This window comes from Quercus suber, unplaced genomic scaffold, assembly GCF_002906115.3.
Source record: "Quercus suber isolate HL8 unplaced genomic scaffold, Cork oak 2.0 scaffold_406, whole genome shotgun sequence".
Classification (NCBI taxonomy): Eukaryota; Viridiplantae; Streptophyta; class Magnoliopsida; order Fagales; family Fagaceae; genus Quercus; species Quercus suber.
Genome location: NW_027069857.1, coordinates 657,794 through 676,669, shown reverse-complemented (window position 1 = coordinate 676,669; position 18,876 = coordinate 657,794). Strand labels below are relative to the sequence as shown.

The following is an 18,876-nucleotide window of genomic DNA, read 5'->3' as shown; positions in this document are numbered from 1 at the left end:
CATTCTTGCAGTTGAGGTTGATTCCCCATGATTGTGATTAATTAATTATGATTGGTGTTTACATAATTAATTTTATTTAATGATATGTCATAATTTAATTGGTTCAATTTTAATGCATGATTGCATATTGATGCACTGTATAATTAGGTAGTTTACTTGTTTTAAATAATCGATTAATTATCTTGAAATTTGAGATAAATAATTAATATATAAGATTAATAAATGAATCCAAATGATTCTGAACTCTAAAATGGCTAAAATTAGGAAAAATGTCAAAAATCACGAAAGAAACAAGGAAGGATTGAATTAGGACCCTAGATCCAAATGAGTCGTGTTAGACTGTCAAGTCATGTTGTGCCAACTTATTTAATAAAAATGTCGTATTAGGGTCAGAATATGTCATGTTTGTATCGATCTATATAATTGAAAACTCATAAGTTGACACAAAATGAATTATAGACTTCTTTTTGCATCTAGGACGAACAAATAGTGTAACATCAGAATTATAGACTATTAGATATGGTTTTAACCTTACCTGAGACTGTAGTTACAGAAAACTAGTACGCAAGAGAATTTGAACAATATTGATAAAAAGGGAAAAAAAAAAAAAAACACTAAAGAATTTTATTAGTTATCTCTATGTCCTCATCAACTTAAAAAATTCTTTGAAATAATGTTCACTGGATGTGATATCATGATACCATCTTCATCTTACACATTTATATCTATGTTCTCATCAACTACAATATGGGGATTTTAACACCTCAACACAATCACCTAAATGTACAACCCGCCCTCAATATGGAAGATTTAAATAATTAAAAAAAACAACAAACAAACTAAAATTAGTGTCAAGGTTTTCTTGAGAGAGAGAGAGAATGGGCTTCTGTATATACTTAAAATGTTTTAACTATTGCAAAATATTGAAACATATATTATATAGAAGGAGAAAGAAATGATAAATCACAACCCAATCATGGATTTTGGCATGATTTTTTATTTTTTTTTAATTTTTATTTAGTCCTATGTGTTACGGCAGCTACAATATTAACTCCATGGATCTTTAACAACACAAATTTGTTTACAATCAGGTTGTAGATTTATAGCTCTTATACTTCCAAATATGTATCATGGAACTAAGGCATGGTGTTGCAAATATCACCTATGATGGGAAATTAGTAACAACAGAAAATATTATGGTCCATAGATGCAGTTGCACATATTTAAGAGATTAAATTCTAGAAGGATGTGGTGTAAAACTCAAGTTTTACGCCCTCCAATCCCAACACGCCTCAACATCTATCACATATTAAACAGTAGACACAACCACACTCAATCAATTCAAATACCTATATGAAAATTCAACTCAAGTAGGAGTTAATTGAGATGTTATTTGATGTGACTAGATATATTGAGTTTTAAGTAAATAGTTGATGTGGCAATCCCTAATTGAATGTGTAAAATATGAGTTTTACACTTCATTCTTATCAAATTCAGACTCATTCTTTAAACTACGGGGTATAGATAAGCTTTATTTTCCTAAGAACGCATAGAGTTGTTACACTTTGGGTAAAGCAAGAGAGACATCACAGATATAATTGGATTAGATTATTAATCAGCAGATGGTGGAAATAGTCTAATAAGAGTTCCACTTTAAAATAAGTAAAAAGAGACAAAACAAAACAGTACTCACCTCATTGTCCTTCACTTTTAGCCCATTATTTCAGTTGAGATAGACTAATTAATGTCAGTTCTCCTTTGATATTAGAGACTTGAATCCAATTACTTTGTCCAACCCAATATATACTTCTATTGGTACTCGCAGTAACACAATTTTTATTCTTCTTAATTCAAGTTAGCTTCAAATCTGAGACATCATTGATCATTCATTCCTTATTCTCCAACTTTAGCATACCTGATGTGGATTAATTAACAGAAGTGAGCATTTGGAAATTTTCTATAGCTAGATTGATCCCTAATTGAAAATAAATGGAGACCCTAAATTAAATGAATGGAGCAAAAGTAGTACTTGATCTTAATATTAGAATTAGGTTTAAAGTTCTCTTCTGATGTCAAGAGAAGGGCTATCTAGTGCAACTTATAATTTCATAATCTTGCCACCATTCCTTGCCTAAATTTCTTCTTGCAAGACTTTTGAGGCTTCTATTCCTAGGAACTTGTAATTTTTCTATCTTTATATATCTAATTATATATTAAGGAGGACACCCCAAGTAAGAATTTGGCAAAGACCAAGAAGTACTCATTCTTAGCATGTTAGCTGCCAGCCCTTCTTTATTACTTCTCTTGTGTGACTATAGAGAATGTTCTAAAGTCATCTTTTGTAGGAGCTGTTAGTTAACAGTTCCATGGATACCTTTATTTATTTTTTTGTGAACACATGGAAGAAGAAAAATTGAATGTAGCCAAATGACAAACCAATGGAAACTTTTGGTTTCGTTGCTGATGCTGTAGTTAATGATTGTGGCTCTAATATTATGATGGTTTTATTATTCTAAAATGCTCTGGACTTCACATGAAATAAAATAGAACTGTGATACAATCCTCCACTCTATTTAGAGTTCTAGTTGTCCAAAACAATTCTGTAGGGTTCAAATTCTTTACGTAAATCCAAAGACAATTAATTTGTAGAGTATGGGTCAAAGAACTAGAGTTGGCAAGGGATTAACAACAAAGGATTATCACTCTTTCAACTATTCATTGATCAGTTTCCATACATTTCATGCTTTGTTTCAAACACTCTCCCTCTATTATATAGCCACTCTCACCCTCATCTCTACCGTCCACGTGCTCCCCATCCATGGACTTGCTCAAGTACCTGTCACGTCAGGCAGCTTCTTTTCATCTCTGTGTGAGTGGCGGTAGGTTATGAAGCACTGTTCAGAGGTCTTCTCCACATAAATGCGGCCTTACCTGTCACGTCAGGCAGCTTCTTTTCATCTCTGTGTGAGTGGCGGTAGGTTATGAAGCACTGTTCAGAGGTCTTCTCCACATAAATGCGGCCAGAAAAGCTGTTGCAATGCATTGAATACGGTGGCAGCAGCCTTTCCCTCAGATATTTCCTCATCCTTATCGTCCCTGAATATGTTTTGAGCTTATCTTGATCAGGTGGAGTCCTCGGACAATCAATCAGGCTTTTCCCCTACTCAGTTAGTCTCCGATATCATATCAAAGTAAATCATCTTCCTCGGACAGGTGATGTCCTCCTCGGACTGGAGATATCCTCTTCGGACAGCGATGATTCTCTTCAGGAGGATTCCACTTCACTCTGGGCCCTGCATTCTCCGCATCTTTCTCTTCGGATGTGAAACAGTCCTCTCCTGGGTATTCGGTCCATTAACTTGGGCCTAACCCCCTTATCCCCCACAAATTCCATTAAAATTTTATGGGTAGGAATAAAATGGACAATCTACCAATCCTAATCCATTTCAAAACACTCCAATAACATAGTGACTCAATGTCCACTCTTTCTGGTAGTTCCAATATTATGACACTAACATTTTGAATTACCCACCACCGTTTTACCACTTTAGTACCAAATCCCCCACACACAAATTTTATATTACCTCAATATAAATAAAACTAAACCATTGAAGTTGCAAAGATCAATAATTGAGACAAACTCATTGTAACGCCCCAAAATCATAAGCAATAAAAGTCTATTTAATTTGAATCATCCATAAAAATATTAAATGAAAGAAACCAGCAATCTAAAATGTCATCATAACTGTCAGAGCTCTAATTCACCAAATACAAAACATCTTCAAAATAATTCTCCAATACAATATTCAATGCCATAAAATAATGATAAAATCCTCAATTCAACTAAATAGTTTGTAACTGCTGTCTCCCAAGAATCTCTACTCCAATAGTCCCTCTAATGTATCTGTAATGGGAAATAAAGGGGGGTGAGATAACTCAATAAGTGGAATTCACTAACAATGGGGTGTGGGAACAAACCTTCAGATAAATAATTCTTACAACAATTTCATAAATTGTAACTCATCAATATTTATCATCAAATACTTCATGTAAAAGAAAAATATCTTTATATCGTGAGCCATCATAATATATATGTTAATACTATCACATAAACAATTTCCTAGGCTTTTCTAGTGGTCAACGTTTACGCTCCGTTGACAGGGTTGTGCTGTCCCCTTTTTGGGACTGGAACCTCCTTTTCATCCCATTTCATAAGGATGGCTCCTTTGGAACCTAAAGGTGCACTCCCTCGCTAAGGAGCTTCCTTTTTGGATCCTCAATAATTTACTCCCTTGCTAAGGAGCTATCAAATGTGCACTGTCCCCTTTTGGGACTGTCCCTTGCTAAGGACTAGCTGCAGTATGATTGTCTCTTGCTAAGAACTAAATACCATACTGAGCTTCTAATCACAACTAGCCTTAGGTTTTCAAAATATATGCAAGATGCTCACATAGATAATCCATTCAAGATGCTCACAAAAATAATTCAATCATAATTCTCGAAAATATAAGGATATATCGCACATACAAATTTAAATAAATTTAGGTTGTCCCACAAGTTTTTCATAAAACGAATAATTAATGTGCACATCAAGAAATTTTAAAATATCCATTTATACGTATAGAATAACAATATATTTCTTATGTATATAATAGTTTAATAACCAACACTATTTGGGAAAATCCCCAAAATTAGTAAACAACATTTACCTATTAGTTGCAAAATAATGAAAATCAACTTCCCTTGAATCACAACAATTCAATAGAATTAGAACCTAGCAATACCAATAATAGGTTCATCAATACACAATTTTCCACTTAAAAATCTATTTTCACACTTAAAATGATTTTATCCTAGACAATATTGATTTATCCAAAATCCTCTATTTATTCACCTAACTATCCAATTTACTTTCAGCTTTGATCAAATTTCTGGACGTATAAATATTGCTGCCTAATCAGAATATTCATGAAGCTTCAATATAGCTAAAAGATAGCTAGTGCAATAATATAGCTCAACCAAATCAATCTTAGAGCCAATAGAGGTCCATATGACTATACATACTATTCATACATAATCAGTTTTCAAAGCCTGGACCATACGGCTATATAACAATTCCTATTATAATATTGTAATTATCAACCCAAAGACCCAAAATTTAGTACACGGCTGAACTAGTGTGAATGCATATTAACCGGTCAACAATTGAGGCTTGGTGTGAAAGCAAATTAATCCACAAGCACCCTTTGCCCATTAAAATAGTCATAGTTTTTTTATCCAAGATGGCCATATACGGATATATATATATATATATATAAACCCACAAAGCAATATTTTCCCTTTCACATGATGACAAAGTAATTGATAAAGTCCAAGCCTATTAGATACAATATCAAAGCTCTTGACATGCAGCCATATTTAACCATCCCTTATCTAATATAATAACAATTCTAGGAGCCTTTTTTCTATTAGTATAATCATAGAAACCATACCTGTAGTCTCTACTCCCAACCACAGTGACGGGAAGCAAAGTTTCAGCAATGTAATGCGGCTGAAGCAAAAAGGAAGTCTGTGTGACTAAAAAGGAAGGAGGCTAGGGTTTTATTTTATTTTAAAGCTTATCAAAGCCCATATATTTACTTATGCCACTTTACTTGGGCTTCATATTCCATAATATTTATCTTATTTTTAATATCTTAGGCCCAATTCAATTTAATCCATTTAATTGTGGACCTCCTTATAATTTATGAATAATTAATTAAATTGGTGTCAAAAAATTATGGGGTGTTACACTCATCACTATTTCAAATTAAGGGAATGAAAACTATATGAGAGAGAGAGAGAGAGAGAGAGAGATGAACCTTAGTGAGGATAATATCGAAAAGATCTATCCTTGCTTTTGAACCCCCAGTTGTTGTTTGGTGCCTGAAATTTTCATATGAAAAAAAAAAAAAAACTTGAGTTTGCAATGGTATGGCAGGTAATTGGGTAAGATGATGGACCATTTGAGTGAGGAAAAAAGACCTCCTTTGAGTATGTATGGCTAGTCAACAAACTTTATCTATCTTTGTTTTTAATGTGGCTAATAAGGGTAACAGATAGGAGAGAGAGAGAGAGAGAGAGGATTTACACTTACATGATGGACCACCAAAGCTTGTTTGAGGATGTGTCTCTCTATTCTTTGAATAGAATCTTGTCAAAGGATGGTTAGTCAAGTCTTATTAGCGTCTTTGGAAGTGAAATTTAGTATTTTGTGATATTTGGAAGAAACAAATATTGCATAAAAGATTAAGTTTGAAGCCGAAATTTAGGAGAGAGAGGAGTACCAGTAGAGTTGCAATTTGTTATTGCGTTGATCATTATCTGCTACTATTTGTTGTTGTGTTGATCATTAATAGATGGTTCCATAGTTGTAGGACTTTTAATTTGTAGATGAGGTCTATCCTTAACACATTGCCATTAATTTCCTCTACATTGAGTTTCCTTTTGCGTGGAAATAAGGGGTGGGAAGCTTAGGCGGAGGGGGAGTGGGTAGACCATCTTTCTTATCCCTCTCTGTTTCTTCCCTCTAAAATTTTCTCTCTTCTTTAGATCACCATTTAACGCCTGCGTCATTTGACTTCTCGGTATTTGCATTGCTGCACATACTACATACAATGAATATTTAGATAATTTATGATGTGATCTTAGCTTTGGCACCAAAATTAAGAAAATTTTTGACACATATGGCACAAAATTGAACTAATTTTAGATTTGAATTAAACAATTGGAAAGATAATTATGATGTGGTCCCCACATAAATCTAGACACATGGTACAAAATTGAAACTCTAATTTAGAATTTTAATTTGAGTTTCTCTCAACTTCACCTATTATTATATAATATATAGATTACTAATAAAAACAGATTCTTAACAGACTCAAAAGAAAACCTACAGTAATGGTAAGTCTTGTTTTATTGTTGGAATGGTGGAACCTATAGGGAAAAAGTGACGAGTAACAATAAAGCAGGTCTATCTTGAGGCAAATAGGTGTGCTGATCTTTTAGCAACCATGAGAGCTAACCAACATAAAAGGGAAGTGGTGTATGATAATTGTTCTAATATTTCCGCTACCTGTTACTTTTGGGACAATACTAGAATCTGTTTGTTAAAGACTAATTAATTTTATTTTACTTTGTTTGTAATGTAACTAATAAGATTATCTTAATATACTTCCCCGATGGATTAACGTAATAAGTCAGTGATAATGACATCTTTAGTGATCTTCAACATTTGCGCTCTTTGATTTAGTTTAAGTAAATTTAACAAACTTATTAGTTGTTAATCATAATTACTTAGATGTCAATCCTATTTGCTTTAATTTTTATTATTGTTGTCGTGTTCGTAATCTCCCCCATCACTAAAAAATGTCATCTTGATTAGCAAGTTGCCAATAGAAAATTAATCTTTCTACACACTAGACAGTACCCCAGCTCAGCTGTCTCCTCTCTCTCTCTCTCTCTCTCTCTTATGAAGCACCTGAGAGAGAAAAAGAAAGCAGTTTGACTAAAAAAGAAGAATGTAAATGAAAATGAAAGTGAAAGCAGAGACTGTGACATTGGTACTGGTGAATCTGGCTGGTATTATGGAAAGTGCTGATGAGGCTTTGTTGCCAGGCGTGTACAAGGAGGTAGGGGAAGCTCTACACACTGACCCAACTGGGTTGGGCTCACTCACTCTCTTCCGATCGATAGTGCAATCTTCTTGTTACCCACTTGCTGCTTACTTAGCTCTTCGTCACAACCGTGCCCATGTCATTGCTCTCGGCGCTTTCCTCTGGGCCGCCGCCACCTTCTGTGTTGCCATCTCCTCCACCTTCTTCCAGGTATAACACTTCTTTTCTTGCTTTTGATTAGATTTGTAACCTTTTCTTTTTGAATTGTATTCTTTGTTATTGCATATTCTTTTAGACGTGCAGATCCATATACCAATCTAGTATATGTTGGTTTTTTTTTTATTTGCCCATTTCTTTGCCACTTATAGAAGTTTTTTGTTTGACCAAGGTTTCTTTTTATGGAAAGTACTATGTTTTACTTAGTCTTTTTTCTAAAATGAAAAAAAGAAAAAGAAAAAAGAAGACACGTGAGATATTGCAGTTGATGTAATGAAAAGTAGGGAGGATTTTCATTTCTTATGTATTGCAAACTGAGCTGTGGATTTAGACTTCTAGTTTTTTTTTTTTTTTTTTTTGCTAATCACTTAGAAGTACTTCTTTTCCACACACACACACACACAAACACAAAAAAAAAAAAAGAAAAAAAAAAGAAAAAAAAAAAGCCACCAAATAATATTACCTATTTTAAGAAAAAAAGAGATTGATGATATTTGAAATCTGATGAGGAAATTGAAAACTATGGCAGTTTAACAAAATTTAGTGCATTTGCGTGTTATCCAAGTCAAGTTTAATTGAGTTAAGGAAAAACATACGAAACTTGGAATGCTGAAGTTTTAATGGAGGAGTTGCAAGCTTTGATGGTTGAAGCTTCGACAAGTTGAATCTTAAACAACTTAAGTTTATGTATGTCAGATAGACTTGTGGGTAGGAATTTTTTTTAATGGCATTTATTGCTTTGGTAGGAAAATTAGGCCTTTCTAATTCAGCTGCATAATATAACATATGGTAGGATCATTTGGCTAATTAGGTTGCAGTCGCACGAGGTTTAAATGGAATTGGACTTGCCATTGTCATACCTGCCATTCAGTCTCTTGTTGCTGACTCAACTGATGCTAGCAATCGTGGTTTGGCTTTTGGATTGTTACAACTAACAGGAAACCTTGGCTCCATCTTTGGTGGGAGTGCAGTACTTATAGCCTCAAAATCAGTCATGGGCGTGGCTGGCTGGAGAATTGCTTTCCATATGGTAGCATTTATAAGTGTCATAGTTGGGATACTGGTCCGCCTCTTTGCGAATGATCCACGGTTTTCTAAGAGTGATAGTGGAGCTAGAAATCAAGTTATTCATCAACCATTTTGGTCAAATGTTAAAGAGCTGATTCAGGAAGCAAAATCGGTAATAAGAATCCCATCTTTCCAGATAATTGTCGCACAAGGTGTCTCTGGTTCAATCCCTGGATCAGCCATTTCATTTGCCCCTATGTGGTTGGAGCTTATAGGTTTTTCCCATGAACAAACAGCAGTCCTTTGGACCATACTAATAATTGGAGCTTCATTTGGATGCGTGTTTGGTGGATGGATGGGGGATAACCTTGCAAAATGCTTACCCAATTCAGGAAGAATTATTCTGTCACAAATAAGCTCAGCTTCGCTTGTTCCTACAGCTGCAGTTTTGCTGCTAGTATTGCCCGATGATCCATCCACTGCATTTATGCATGGACTGGCCTTGTTCATTCTGGGGTTTTTTGCATCCTGGGATGCTGCAGCAACTAACAAGTATGTATACTGGATCGAATATGTTTTTCTTTCCTAATTTTGAGAACCAAAGGGCATTTTCTTTTCATTGTGCATGTGGGGAAATAATGAAGTGCAAAAAACCTTTGTGCTCAATTTTCACAGCATACGAGTGCACATGAGATGGGGATGGGTTAGGTTATGCATGATGCATCCACAGTATAGTAACACCACCCTAGGGAATCTTATGGGCTGTTTGAATTTGCTGATTCCATCACCCGTAACTCAAAAATTGTGGGACTCATGGCTGAGAAGTCTGTTTGATTTTTGTTTCTATCACTCAATTCTTTAATTTTTTAGTGATGAGTTATGGAAACTGAAAACACATTTTAAGTGTTTTCAATTTCCATAACTCAGTTTTCAATGATATTTTCGTAATTAAACCTACACTTGTTTCCAGTTTTTATTTCTATCACTCAATTCTCTGATTTTTAAGTAATGAGTTATGGAAACTGAAAACATATTTTATGTGTTTTTAAATTCTATAATTCAGTTTTCAATGATATTTCTGTAATTAAACCTACATTGAGGGTCCCACAGTCAAAGTCCAGCCGCAACTTTTGACCCCCTCTTTTTTTTTTTTTCACTAGGTTTGGTAAGTTTGGTTGTTTCTTCTTCTTCTTCTTCTTCTTCTTTTTCCTTTCACACTAGGTGATCTTCTTCTTCTTCTTTTTTTCTCTTCCCTTTCACGCTGGGTCTAGTATGGTCTTCTAAATTAAGCTTTCTTTTTTTTCTTTTTTCTTTTTCACTAGGTTCGGTGAGTTTGGGTATTGGGGTTGAAGGAAAAAAAAAAAAAAAAAAAAAGTAAAAGCTGCACCAAGTTTCAGGTATGTAAAAATAATTATATTAGAACCTACAATTTGAAAGACAATGCATGGACATTTTCAAAACACTCTTATTTTGAATTGTGACTCACATAATTTATAGAGCAAAATTAGGGAGGAATGACTAAATGCACTTTATTTTTAAGTAGGTAGCAAAACACCCTCTTGCCAAAGTATTTAGCAAAATGGCTATATTTTGGAACTTAATTTTAATAAAATCGAGTTCTATGTAAAACTCGATATTCTCAAAATCGAGTTTTATGTATATTTTTAAGTAGAAATTGACATTAGTAATACCGAGTTTTACTTAAATTTTTTAAAAAAATTAGACTCAAAATATGAATAGAACTCGATATTTGTTAAAATTGAGTTTCCAAAAACATAAGCATTTTGCTAAATTCTTTGGAAGATGGACGTTGTACTCTATATATTTAGCCATTTTGCCAAAATGTAGACATTAGATGCAACTGGAAGACCATCAGGGTATCTGGAATGTCCCACTGAAAGTCAACACCATCCCAACTCCAGTAGTACTAGTACATACTATATGAAGCAGAGGAAAAGAGTACAGTGGTTGAAACAGAATGATATGAAAATGAAATCAGGGGCTTTAACGTTGGTGCTGGTCAATCTGGCTGGTATTATGGAGAGAGCTGATGAGGCGTTGTTGCCAGGCGTGTACAAGGAGGTTGGTGAAGTTCTACACATCGATCCAACTGGGTTGGGGTCACTCACTCTCTTCCGATCCTTGGTGCAGTCTTTATGTTACCCAATAGCTGCTTACTTAGCTCTGCGTCACAACCGTGCCATGTCATTGCTCTTGGCGCTTTTCTCTGGGCTGCTGCCACTTTCTGTGTTGCCATCTCCTCCACCTTCCTTCAGGTACCTCTATTCCTACACAACTTCCTTATTCTTTCTTCAGTGCTTATGTTTAAATTTGTATATATAATTTTTCATTTTTCAATTCTCTTCTTTTAAATATTGATCTCATATGTGCAAGTCCAGACCCATTCAGCATGTTAAGTTGGGTTTTGGTTAAATCCGAAAGATGTGAAAATGAGTGGGAACACATGTAGGAAACATTTTGGATTAAACTTTTTTCTTTAGCATTTGTAATGGGACAATAATAAGAATGATACCACTCCCCCTTCTAAACATTCTTTTTTTGTTAAGAATCCATATAAATGTTCTTGAGCTAGCCTAGTACCACTCTTATTGTATTTCAGTAACTCTCTAGAATCTTACACTCACCTAAAAAAATCATTGTAAGTAAGTCTTTGATGCTTGCTGCCCTCAAATAGCTAGGCAATACTGACAAAGCAGAGTTCTTCTAATTAATGACAAGTCAACTCTGCTTTCCCATCAGCCAACATTCACAGACATGGAAGGATGATGAACTCAAACAATAAAAAGACTTAACGGGCACGCATTTTGTATTGTGTGTTTGCTTCTGAAGTTTCTTAAAATAAACATACCGTTAGGTTTTTAATGTCGTCCAATTCCATGGCATTTTCTTTTAATCTAACTAGTTGCATAACGTTACGTTGCGCGTAATAATTTATTTAGGATGGTCTGATTAAATATTTTATTAATACTATAATTTTAGTTATTAACCATTGGTTTTTTATTAGTTTTTAACTTAATAAAAACCTTAAATATACCTTCTTCTTTTTTTTTTTACCTTTATACGTGCATATATATATATATATATAGTGGATCTTTACACAAACCTTTAAGAAAACTCTATATATTCCACTTTTTTTGATGTGTAAAATTATAGACTGCTACTCCATAATAATAGTGACTAATTAATTTTATATATTTTTTTAGTGATCTCATTTGTAACGCTTTTTACCATTATCATATATTTATTAAGTGATGATTTGCATAACAAAGACGATAAATGAGAGGTAGCATTGTTCATTAGATTTTCGAAAGTAATAGTGTCTGAAAATTATATATATATATATATATATATTATAAATAAGGTTAAATGAAGTGTCAAAAAATAGATTTTTAAATTTTTTAACTTTATTTCTTATGTAATTTCTACTACTATTAGAGAACATCTTTTTTTTTTTAGTTATGATTAATATGGTTTCCATAGTTAGAGTTTGATTAGTTTTAAATTTAAATTTAGTACTATGATTGTATTTAATTGTTGATTATTGATTTAATTACGGTTTATGTTACTACACTGTAAAGTTTTTAATGTTCTCCACACGGTAATCTACTAATCTCTATTTATTTTTTACTTCTCCTTACAACCTCTTTGTTTTCCAATCAACGATTACTAATTGACGTTTGGCTTTTTTTTTTTTTTTTTCCCTACTTTTATTACTTTGTATTGGTTTTTTCTATACCATCTCTCTCTCTCTCTCTCTCTCTCTCTCTCTCTCTCTCCATTGGCAAACTATCATTTTCTAAAATTTGATAATGATTCTATGACATTAAATATGCATTATTAGTTTTTTATTATTTTTAATTTAGTGTTTCTAACTTGATTAGTTTCGTATTTCATTCTTCCTTTGATGCATTGGGTGTAGAATGAGTGTTTCCCTATCATTACTCCACTTAATGTGGAAATTTTATTTATTTAATTTAGGCAAATATTATATTTAAAATTTTTTTAAATAAAAAAGGAGTGAAAATATAAATAATTTAATGATATATATGGGGGATGTGGCTGAATTTAAATATTAAATAAAATGATATGAGAATAAAAATAAAAATAAAATACATAACAATAAACACTAACTTATCCAAATAATTCTATGTAATATAATAATTATACATTCTTATATACTATTTTTAATTATTTATATTGCAATATGATAATATTTAACAATCAAAGTCATAAAAAAAAAAAAAAAAAAAAAAAAAAAAAAAAAACTTAAAACACAAAACTAAATCTCATCAACCAAAATAGAGTTCTAAAGAATACAAAACTTTATCAAGCTAAAATAGAGATGCAAGAAAAATAGAAATAAAAATCCACCAAAAAATTGAGGGAGAAAGAGTGGGAAATAACCACTTTTTGTGAGAGAAAATTATGTAAAGAATGGAAGAGTGAATGGCAAATTTATACTAAGAGGATGATAATAAAAGAGAAACAAAGGAAGATAAAATAAAAGAAAGAGGAAGAGTGACATCAAGGTAGAATGTTGGGGAGATGAAAGGGTAAAGAGAATGAGAAAGGTTGGAGAAAGTGTAAATGTTAAAAAAAAAAAAAAGAGTACAATTTGATGAGCACAATTTTCTTTATTTGAATTTAAGTAAATATTACATTTTATTTTTAAAACAAAAGAGAAGAAATATAAATAATTTAATGATAAGGATGTGGTTGAATTTCAATATTGAGTAAAATAGAAGAGAAAGAAAAACAAAAAGAGAGAGAAAAAATGATAAGGAGGGTGTGGTTGAATTTCAATATTGAGTAAAGTAGAAGAGAAGAAAAAATAAGAAAAAATAAATATATAAAATAAATACTAAATTATCCAAATTATGCTATGTAATGGAATATATTTTATTTTTATCTACTATCTTTAATTTTTTATAATGTAATTGGATAAAATTTAACAATCAAAGAGCAAAGTAATAATAATAATAATAACTTAAAACACAAAACTAAATCGTATCAACCTAAATTAGAGTTCTTAAAAACATAAAAATTTATCAACCTAAAGCGGAGATGCAATAAAAAATTAAATCCACCAAAACATTGAGAGAGGAGAGGAGAGAGAAAGAGAAGAGAGAGAACCTTTTGTGAGAGAAAACTATGCAAAGAATGGAAAAGAGTGACAAATTTATAGTAAGAGGGAAGAATAAGAAGAGACAATAAAGGAAATGAAGGGAAGATGAATATCAATGTTAAAGTATGAGGTAGTGGAGAGATGAAAAGATAAGGGAATAAGAAAGTTGAACAAAATGTAAATATTTAAAAAATAAGTGAATGTAAAAAAAATTATAGGAAAATTTGAAAAAAAAAATAAAATATATTATATATATATTATATAATGTTAAAACACAAAGATAAATATGTAAAGTCAATAATCTATTTATATATATATATATATATATTTTTTTTTTGTAAAAAAAAGGAATATATAATAAATAATAATTATGTGGCGAATGACGTGGCATGAGATGGCGCAACAGGAGCTCAGCAGCAATAAATGTCACACTTCAGTTTTTAGTAATATATGGATTCTAGATTGTTGGTGTAATATAGCATGATGTGTAAATCTATAAATCTGACTAGAAGAGTCTTGAAGTATTGAAATTTATAGCTCGCTTGAACGAGATCAAGACTTGCTCAAGCTAGATGGAAGAGGCGAGCTCAAGCAAGAATTATACCAACTCAAGCAAATCACTTAAATAGCAAGAGGCTTGTCTAACGCTCACTTGAGGCTTGCTCAAGTGAGGTCGAGAAAACCAAAAACCTTTTTTCCATTTTAACCTTAGTTTCAATTGTCGCCTAAACCCGACATTGAGCATGACTATATAAAGCACCTTATGCACAATTTTCAGTAGATTGAGGGGCTAAGAACGTAGAGCTATGTAGATACTCCATTTTGCACCCTTTGCTTAACCTTACCTCAAGGGCAACGTCATCATTTCAAGACGTAAGAGAAAATTCATAATTTCTAATGTTAGATTGTTTAATATGCATTGAAAATAAATCTAGAAGTTCTAACAATCAAAACAACATGTTGTGTGCATAAATTGAATCACCACATCAAAAGTTATAGTCAAATTAAAATTTCAATATTCAATATGCATTCTTGCAATCGAGGTTGATTCCCCATGATTATGATAAATTAATTATGATTAGTTTTTAAAGAATCAATTTTAATTAATGATGTGTCATAATTTAATTGGTTCAATTTTAATGCAAGATTGCATATTGATGCACCATTAGGTTATTACTTGTTTGAAATAATTGATTAATTATCTTGAAATTTGAGATAATTAATTAATATTTAAAATTAATAAATGAACCATGATGATTCCTGACTCTAAAATGACTAAAATTAGAAAAAATGTCAAAAATCACAAAAGAAACAAAGAAGAATCGAATTAGGACTCTGGATCCAGATGAGTCTCAAGTCATGTTGTGTCAACCTGTTTAATAAGTATGTTGTATTAGGGTCAAGGAATCCTTACACAATTAAAAAATGTGTCATGTTTGTGTCAATCTATATAGTCAAATACTCATAAATCAACACGAAACAAATTACAGGCTTCTTTTTGCATCTAGGATGGACAAATAGTGTAACATTGGAATTATAGGCTATTAGATATGGTTTTAACCTAACTTGAGATTGTAGTTACAGAAAATTACTAATAAAAACAGATTCTTGATTAACGGCCCATTTCTTAACAAACTCAAAAGAAAACCTACAGTAATGGTAAGTCTTGTTTTATTGCTGGAACGGTGGAACCTATAGAAAAAAAGTGACAAGTAACAATAGAGCATGTCTATCTTGAGGCAAATAGGTGTTCTGATCTTTTAGCAACCACGAGAGCTTACCAACAGAAAATTAAGGGGAGTGTTGTATGATAATTGTTCTATGTTTTGGCTACCCGTAACATTTGGGACAATACTGGAATATGCATGTTAAAGACTAGTTAATTTAATTTAATTTTGTTTGTAATGTAACTAAACAGTATCTTAGTATACATCCCAATGAGTTCATGTAATAACTCATTGATAATGATATTTTTAATGATCTTCAACATTTGCGCTCTTCGATTTAGTTCAAGTAGATTTAATAAATTTATTAGTTGTTAATCATAATTACTTAGAAGTCAATCCCATTTTGCTTTAATTTTTATTATTGTTGTTGTGTTCTTAATCTTCCCCATCACTAAAAAAAAAGTCATCTTGATTAACAAGTTACCAATAGAAAATTAATATTTCTACACGCTAGCTAGACAGAACCCCAGCTCAGCTGTCTCTTCTCTCTCTCTTTTATATTAGCACCTGAGAGAGAGAAAAATATAGCAGTTTGACTAAAAAAGAGGAGTCTTTGATGCTTGCTGCCCCCAAATAGCTAGGCAATACTGACAAAGACATAGTTCTTCTAATTAGCATGGTCTCACATTTTGGTATCATTTGGTAAATTTAGGTGGCGGTCTCTCGAGGTTTAAATGGAATTGGACTTGCAATAGTTATACCTGCTATTCAATCCCTTGTTGCTGATTCAACTGATGATAGCAACCGTGGTTTGGCTTTTGGATGGCTGCAACTGACAGGAAACCTTGGATCCATAATTGGTGGGCTGTGTGCTGTACTTTTTGCTGCAACTTCTATCATGGGTATACCTGGTTGGAGAATTGCTTTTCATCTGGTTGCAATCATAAGTGTCATAGTTGGTATATTAGTCCGCCTTTTTGCAAAAGATCCACGTTTCTATGAGAGCAATAGTATAACTAGAAATCAAATGCAAAAGCCTTTTTGGTCAGATGTGAAGGACCTAATTCATGAAGCAAAGTCAGTTATTAGAATCCCATCTTTCCTGGTAATTGTGGCTCAGGGTGTTTTTGGATCATTCTCTGGGTCAGCTTGGTCGTTTGCTCCTATGTGGTTGGAACTTGTAGGTTTCTCCCACGAAGAAACAGCATTCCTTTGGACTATACTAGTAATTGGTGTTTCACTTGGGGGTCTGTTTGGTGGAAGGATGGGGGATATTGTTGCAAAGCGTTTACCTAATACTGGAAGAATAATTTTGTCACAGATAAGCTCAGGTTCGGCCATTCCTTTAATAGCACTTTTCCTGCTTGTATTGCCTTATGATCCATCTACGGCATTTATGCATGGACTGGTATTGTTCATTATTGGATTTTGTGCATCCTGGGAAGCTCCAGCAACTAACAAGTATGAATTGTTGATTGTGAACTCTGCATATTCTCTCTGACTAGTGTTTTGGAATTGTTAGTGATAGTGCTTATTTGACACGCCATTGTCCATCTGCACTAGTAAAAGCCCCAGGTTTTGAGTGCACAAGTATAAATCCTTAGCTGGGTTACTTTGAGCTAAAATATTGAAGGTTAGGACCATATCTAGGTCCCCACCCCCTGACTATACTGCATAATGACCTTTTATAGTAAAAATCAGATCTTGCTCAGAGAATTAAGATTAGCACCGATGTAAGTGATGGAGGTATAAATAGCTTTAAGAGAGTATCTGGTTCCAATTTTCAACATGATTGTTCTTCTTTACCTTAGCTTTCACAATTTTCCTTGACATTGCATCTTTCTTCATGGGACAGATCACTTGCATAAATAGAAACTATATACGCATGATCCATCACAGCATATTCTTCATTGAACTTGTATTAATAATGAAAATTTATGATCAGAATCATGGTGATTAAATTTAAAAGTTATATTAAAGTTGAAGCAGGTCATATTTTAAAGTGAGGCCTGCCCAACTATGCTATGTTGACTTCAACTAATGAAATTACTATTTATTCTAAAAATATATTAGAAAATTACTATTAACTTACCTCATTACTATTTCATTAACATGTAAATGGTGCACAGTCCAATCTTTGCAGAAATAGTCCCTGAGAAGTCTCGTACAAGCATCTATGCTTTGGATCGATCTTTTGAGACTATGCTAGCATCAGTAGCTCCTGCAATAGTTGGGATTTTGGCTCAGAATGTATATGGTTATAAAGCAGATCGGGAAGGATCTTCTAACTCTTTAGGGATTGATGAAACAAATAGAGAAAATGCTGCATCACTCGCGAAGGCACTCTATGTAGCAATTGGTTTTCCATCGGCAATTAGCTGCTTCATCTACTCATTCCTCTATTGCACATACCCACGAGACCGCGAACGGGCAAGAGTGAATTCATTGATAGTGTCAGAAATGCAACAGCTTGAGGCTAATGATTCTCCTTCAAGTGAAATTGACATTAATGACAAGTCAACTCTGCTTTCCCATCAGCCAACATTCACAGACATGGAAGGATGATGAACTCAAACAATAAAAAGACTTAACGGGCACGCATTTTGTATTGTGTGTTTGCTTCTGAAGTTTCTTAAAATAAACATACCGTTAGGTTTTTAATGTCGTCCAATTCCATGGCATTTTCTTTTAATCTAACTAGTTGCATAACGTTACGTTGCGCGTAATAATTTATTTAGGATGGTCTGATTAAATATTTTATTAATACTATAATTTTAGTTATTAACCATTGGTTTTTTATTAGTTTTTAACTTAATAAAAACCTTAAATATACCTTCTTCTTTTTTTTTTTTACCTTTATACGTGCATATATATATATATATATAGTGGATCTTTACACAAACCTTTAAGAAAACTCTATATATTCCACTTTTTTTGATGTGTAAAATTATAGACTGCTACTCCATAATAATAGTGACTAATTAATTTTATATATTTTTTTAGTGATCTCATTTGTAACGCTTTTTACCATTATCATATATTTATTAAGTGATGATTTGCATAACAAAGACGATAAATGAGAGGTAGCATTGTTCATTAGATTTTCGAAAGTAATAGTGTCTGAAAATTATATATATATATATATATATATTATAAATAAGGTTAAATGAAGTGTCAAAAAATA

The 18,876-nt window shown here is 32.6% G+C and overlaps 1 protein-coding gene and 1 pseudogene across 1 annotated transcript; both read left to right on the top strand.

The window, feature by feature from the left end:
- Positions 1-7,444: 7,444 nt before the first annotated feature.
- Positions 7,445-9,468, top strand: LOC112000971 (uncharacterized). Its single transcript, XM_065761314.1, has 2 exons — positions 7,445-7,865; positions 8,683-9,468. The coding sequence occupies exons 1-2, from the start codon at positions 7,566-7,568 to the stop codon at positions 9,466-9,468; spliced, it is 1,086 nt and encodes a 361-aa protein (XP_065617386.1). The 5' UTR covers positions 7,445-7,565.
- Positions 9,469-10,868: 1,400 nt separating this feature from the next.
- LOC112012549 (uncharacterized) lies at positions 10,869-18,257 on the top strand (annotated as a pseudogene).
- The last annotated feature ends 619 nt before the right edge of the window (positions 18,258-18,876 follow it).

Bases quoted from the DNA above. Each gene is read 5' to 3' on its own strand.
- LOC112000971 (XM_065761314.1), top strand. From the start codon at position 7,566: ATGAAAATGAAAGTGAAAGCAGAGACTGTGACATTGGTACTGGTGAAT. The intron at 7,866-8,682 runs GTATAACACTTC...TTGGCTAATTAG, and splicing joins TCTCCTCCACCTTCTTCCAG to GTTGCAGTCGCACGAGGTTT.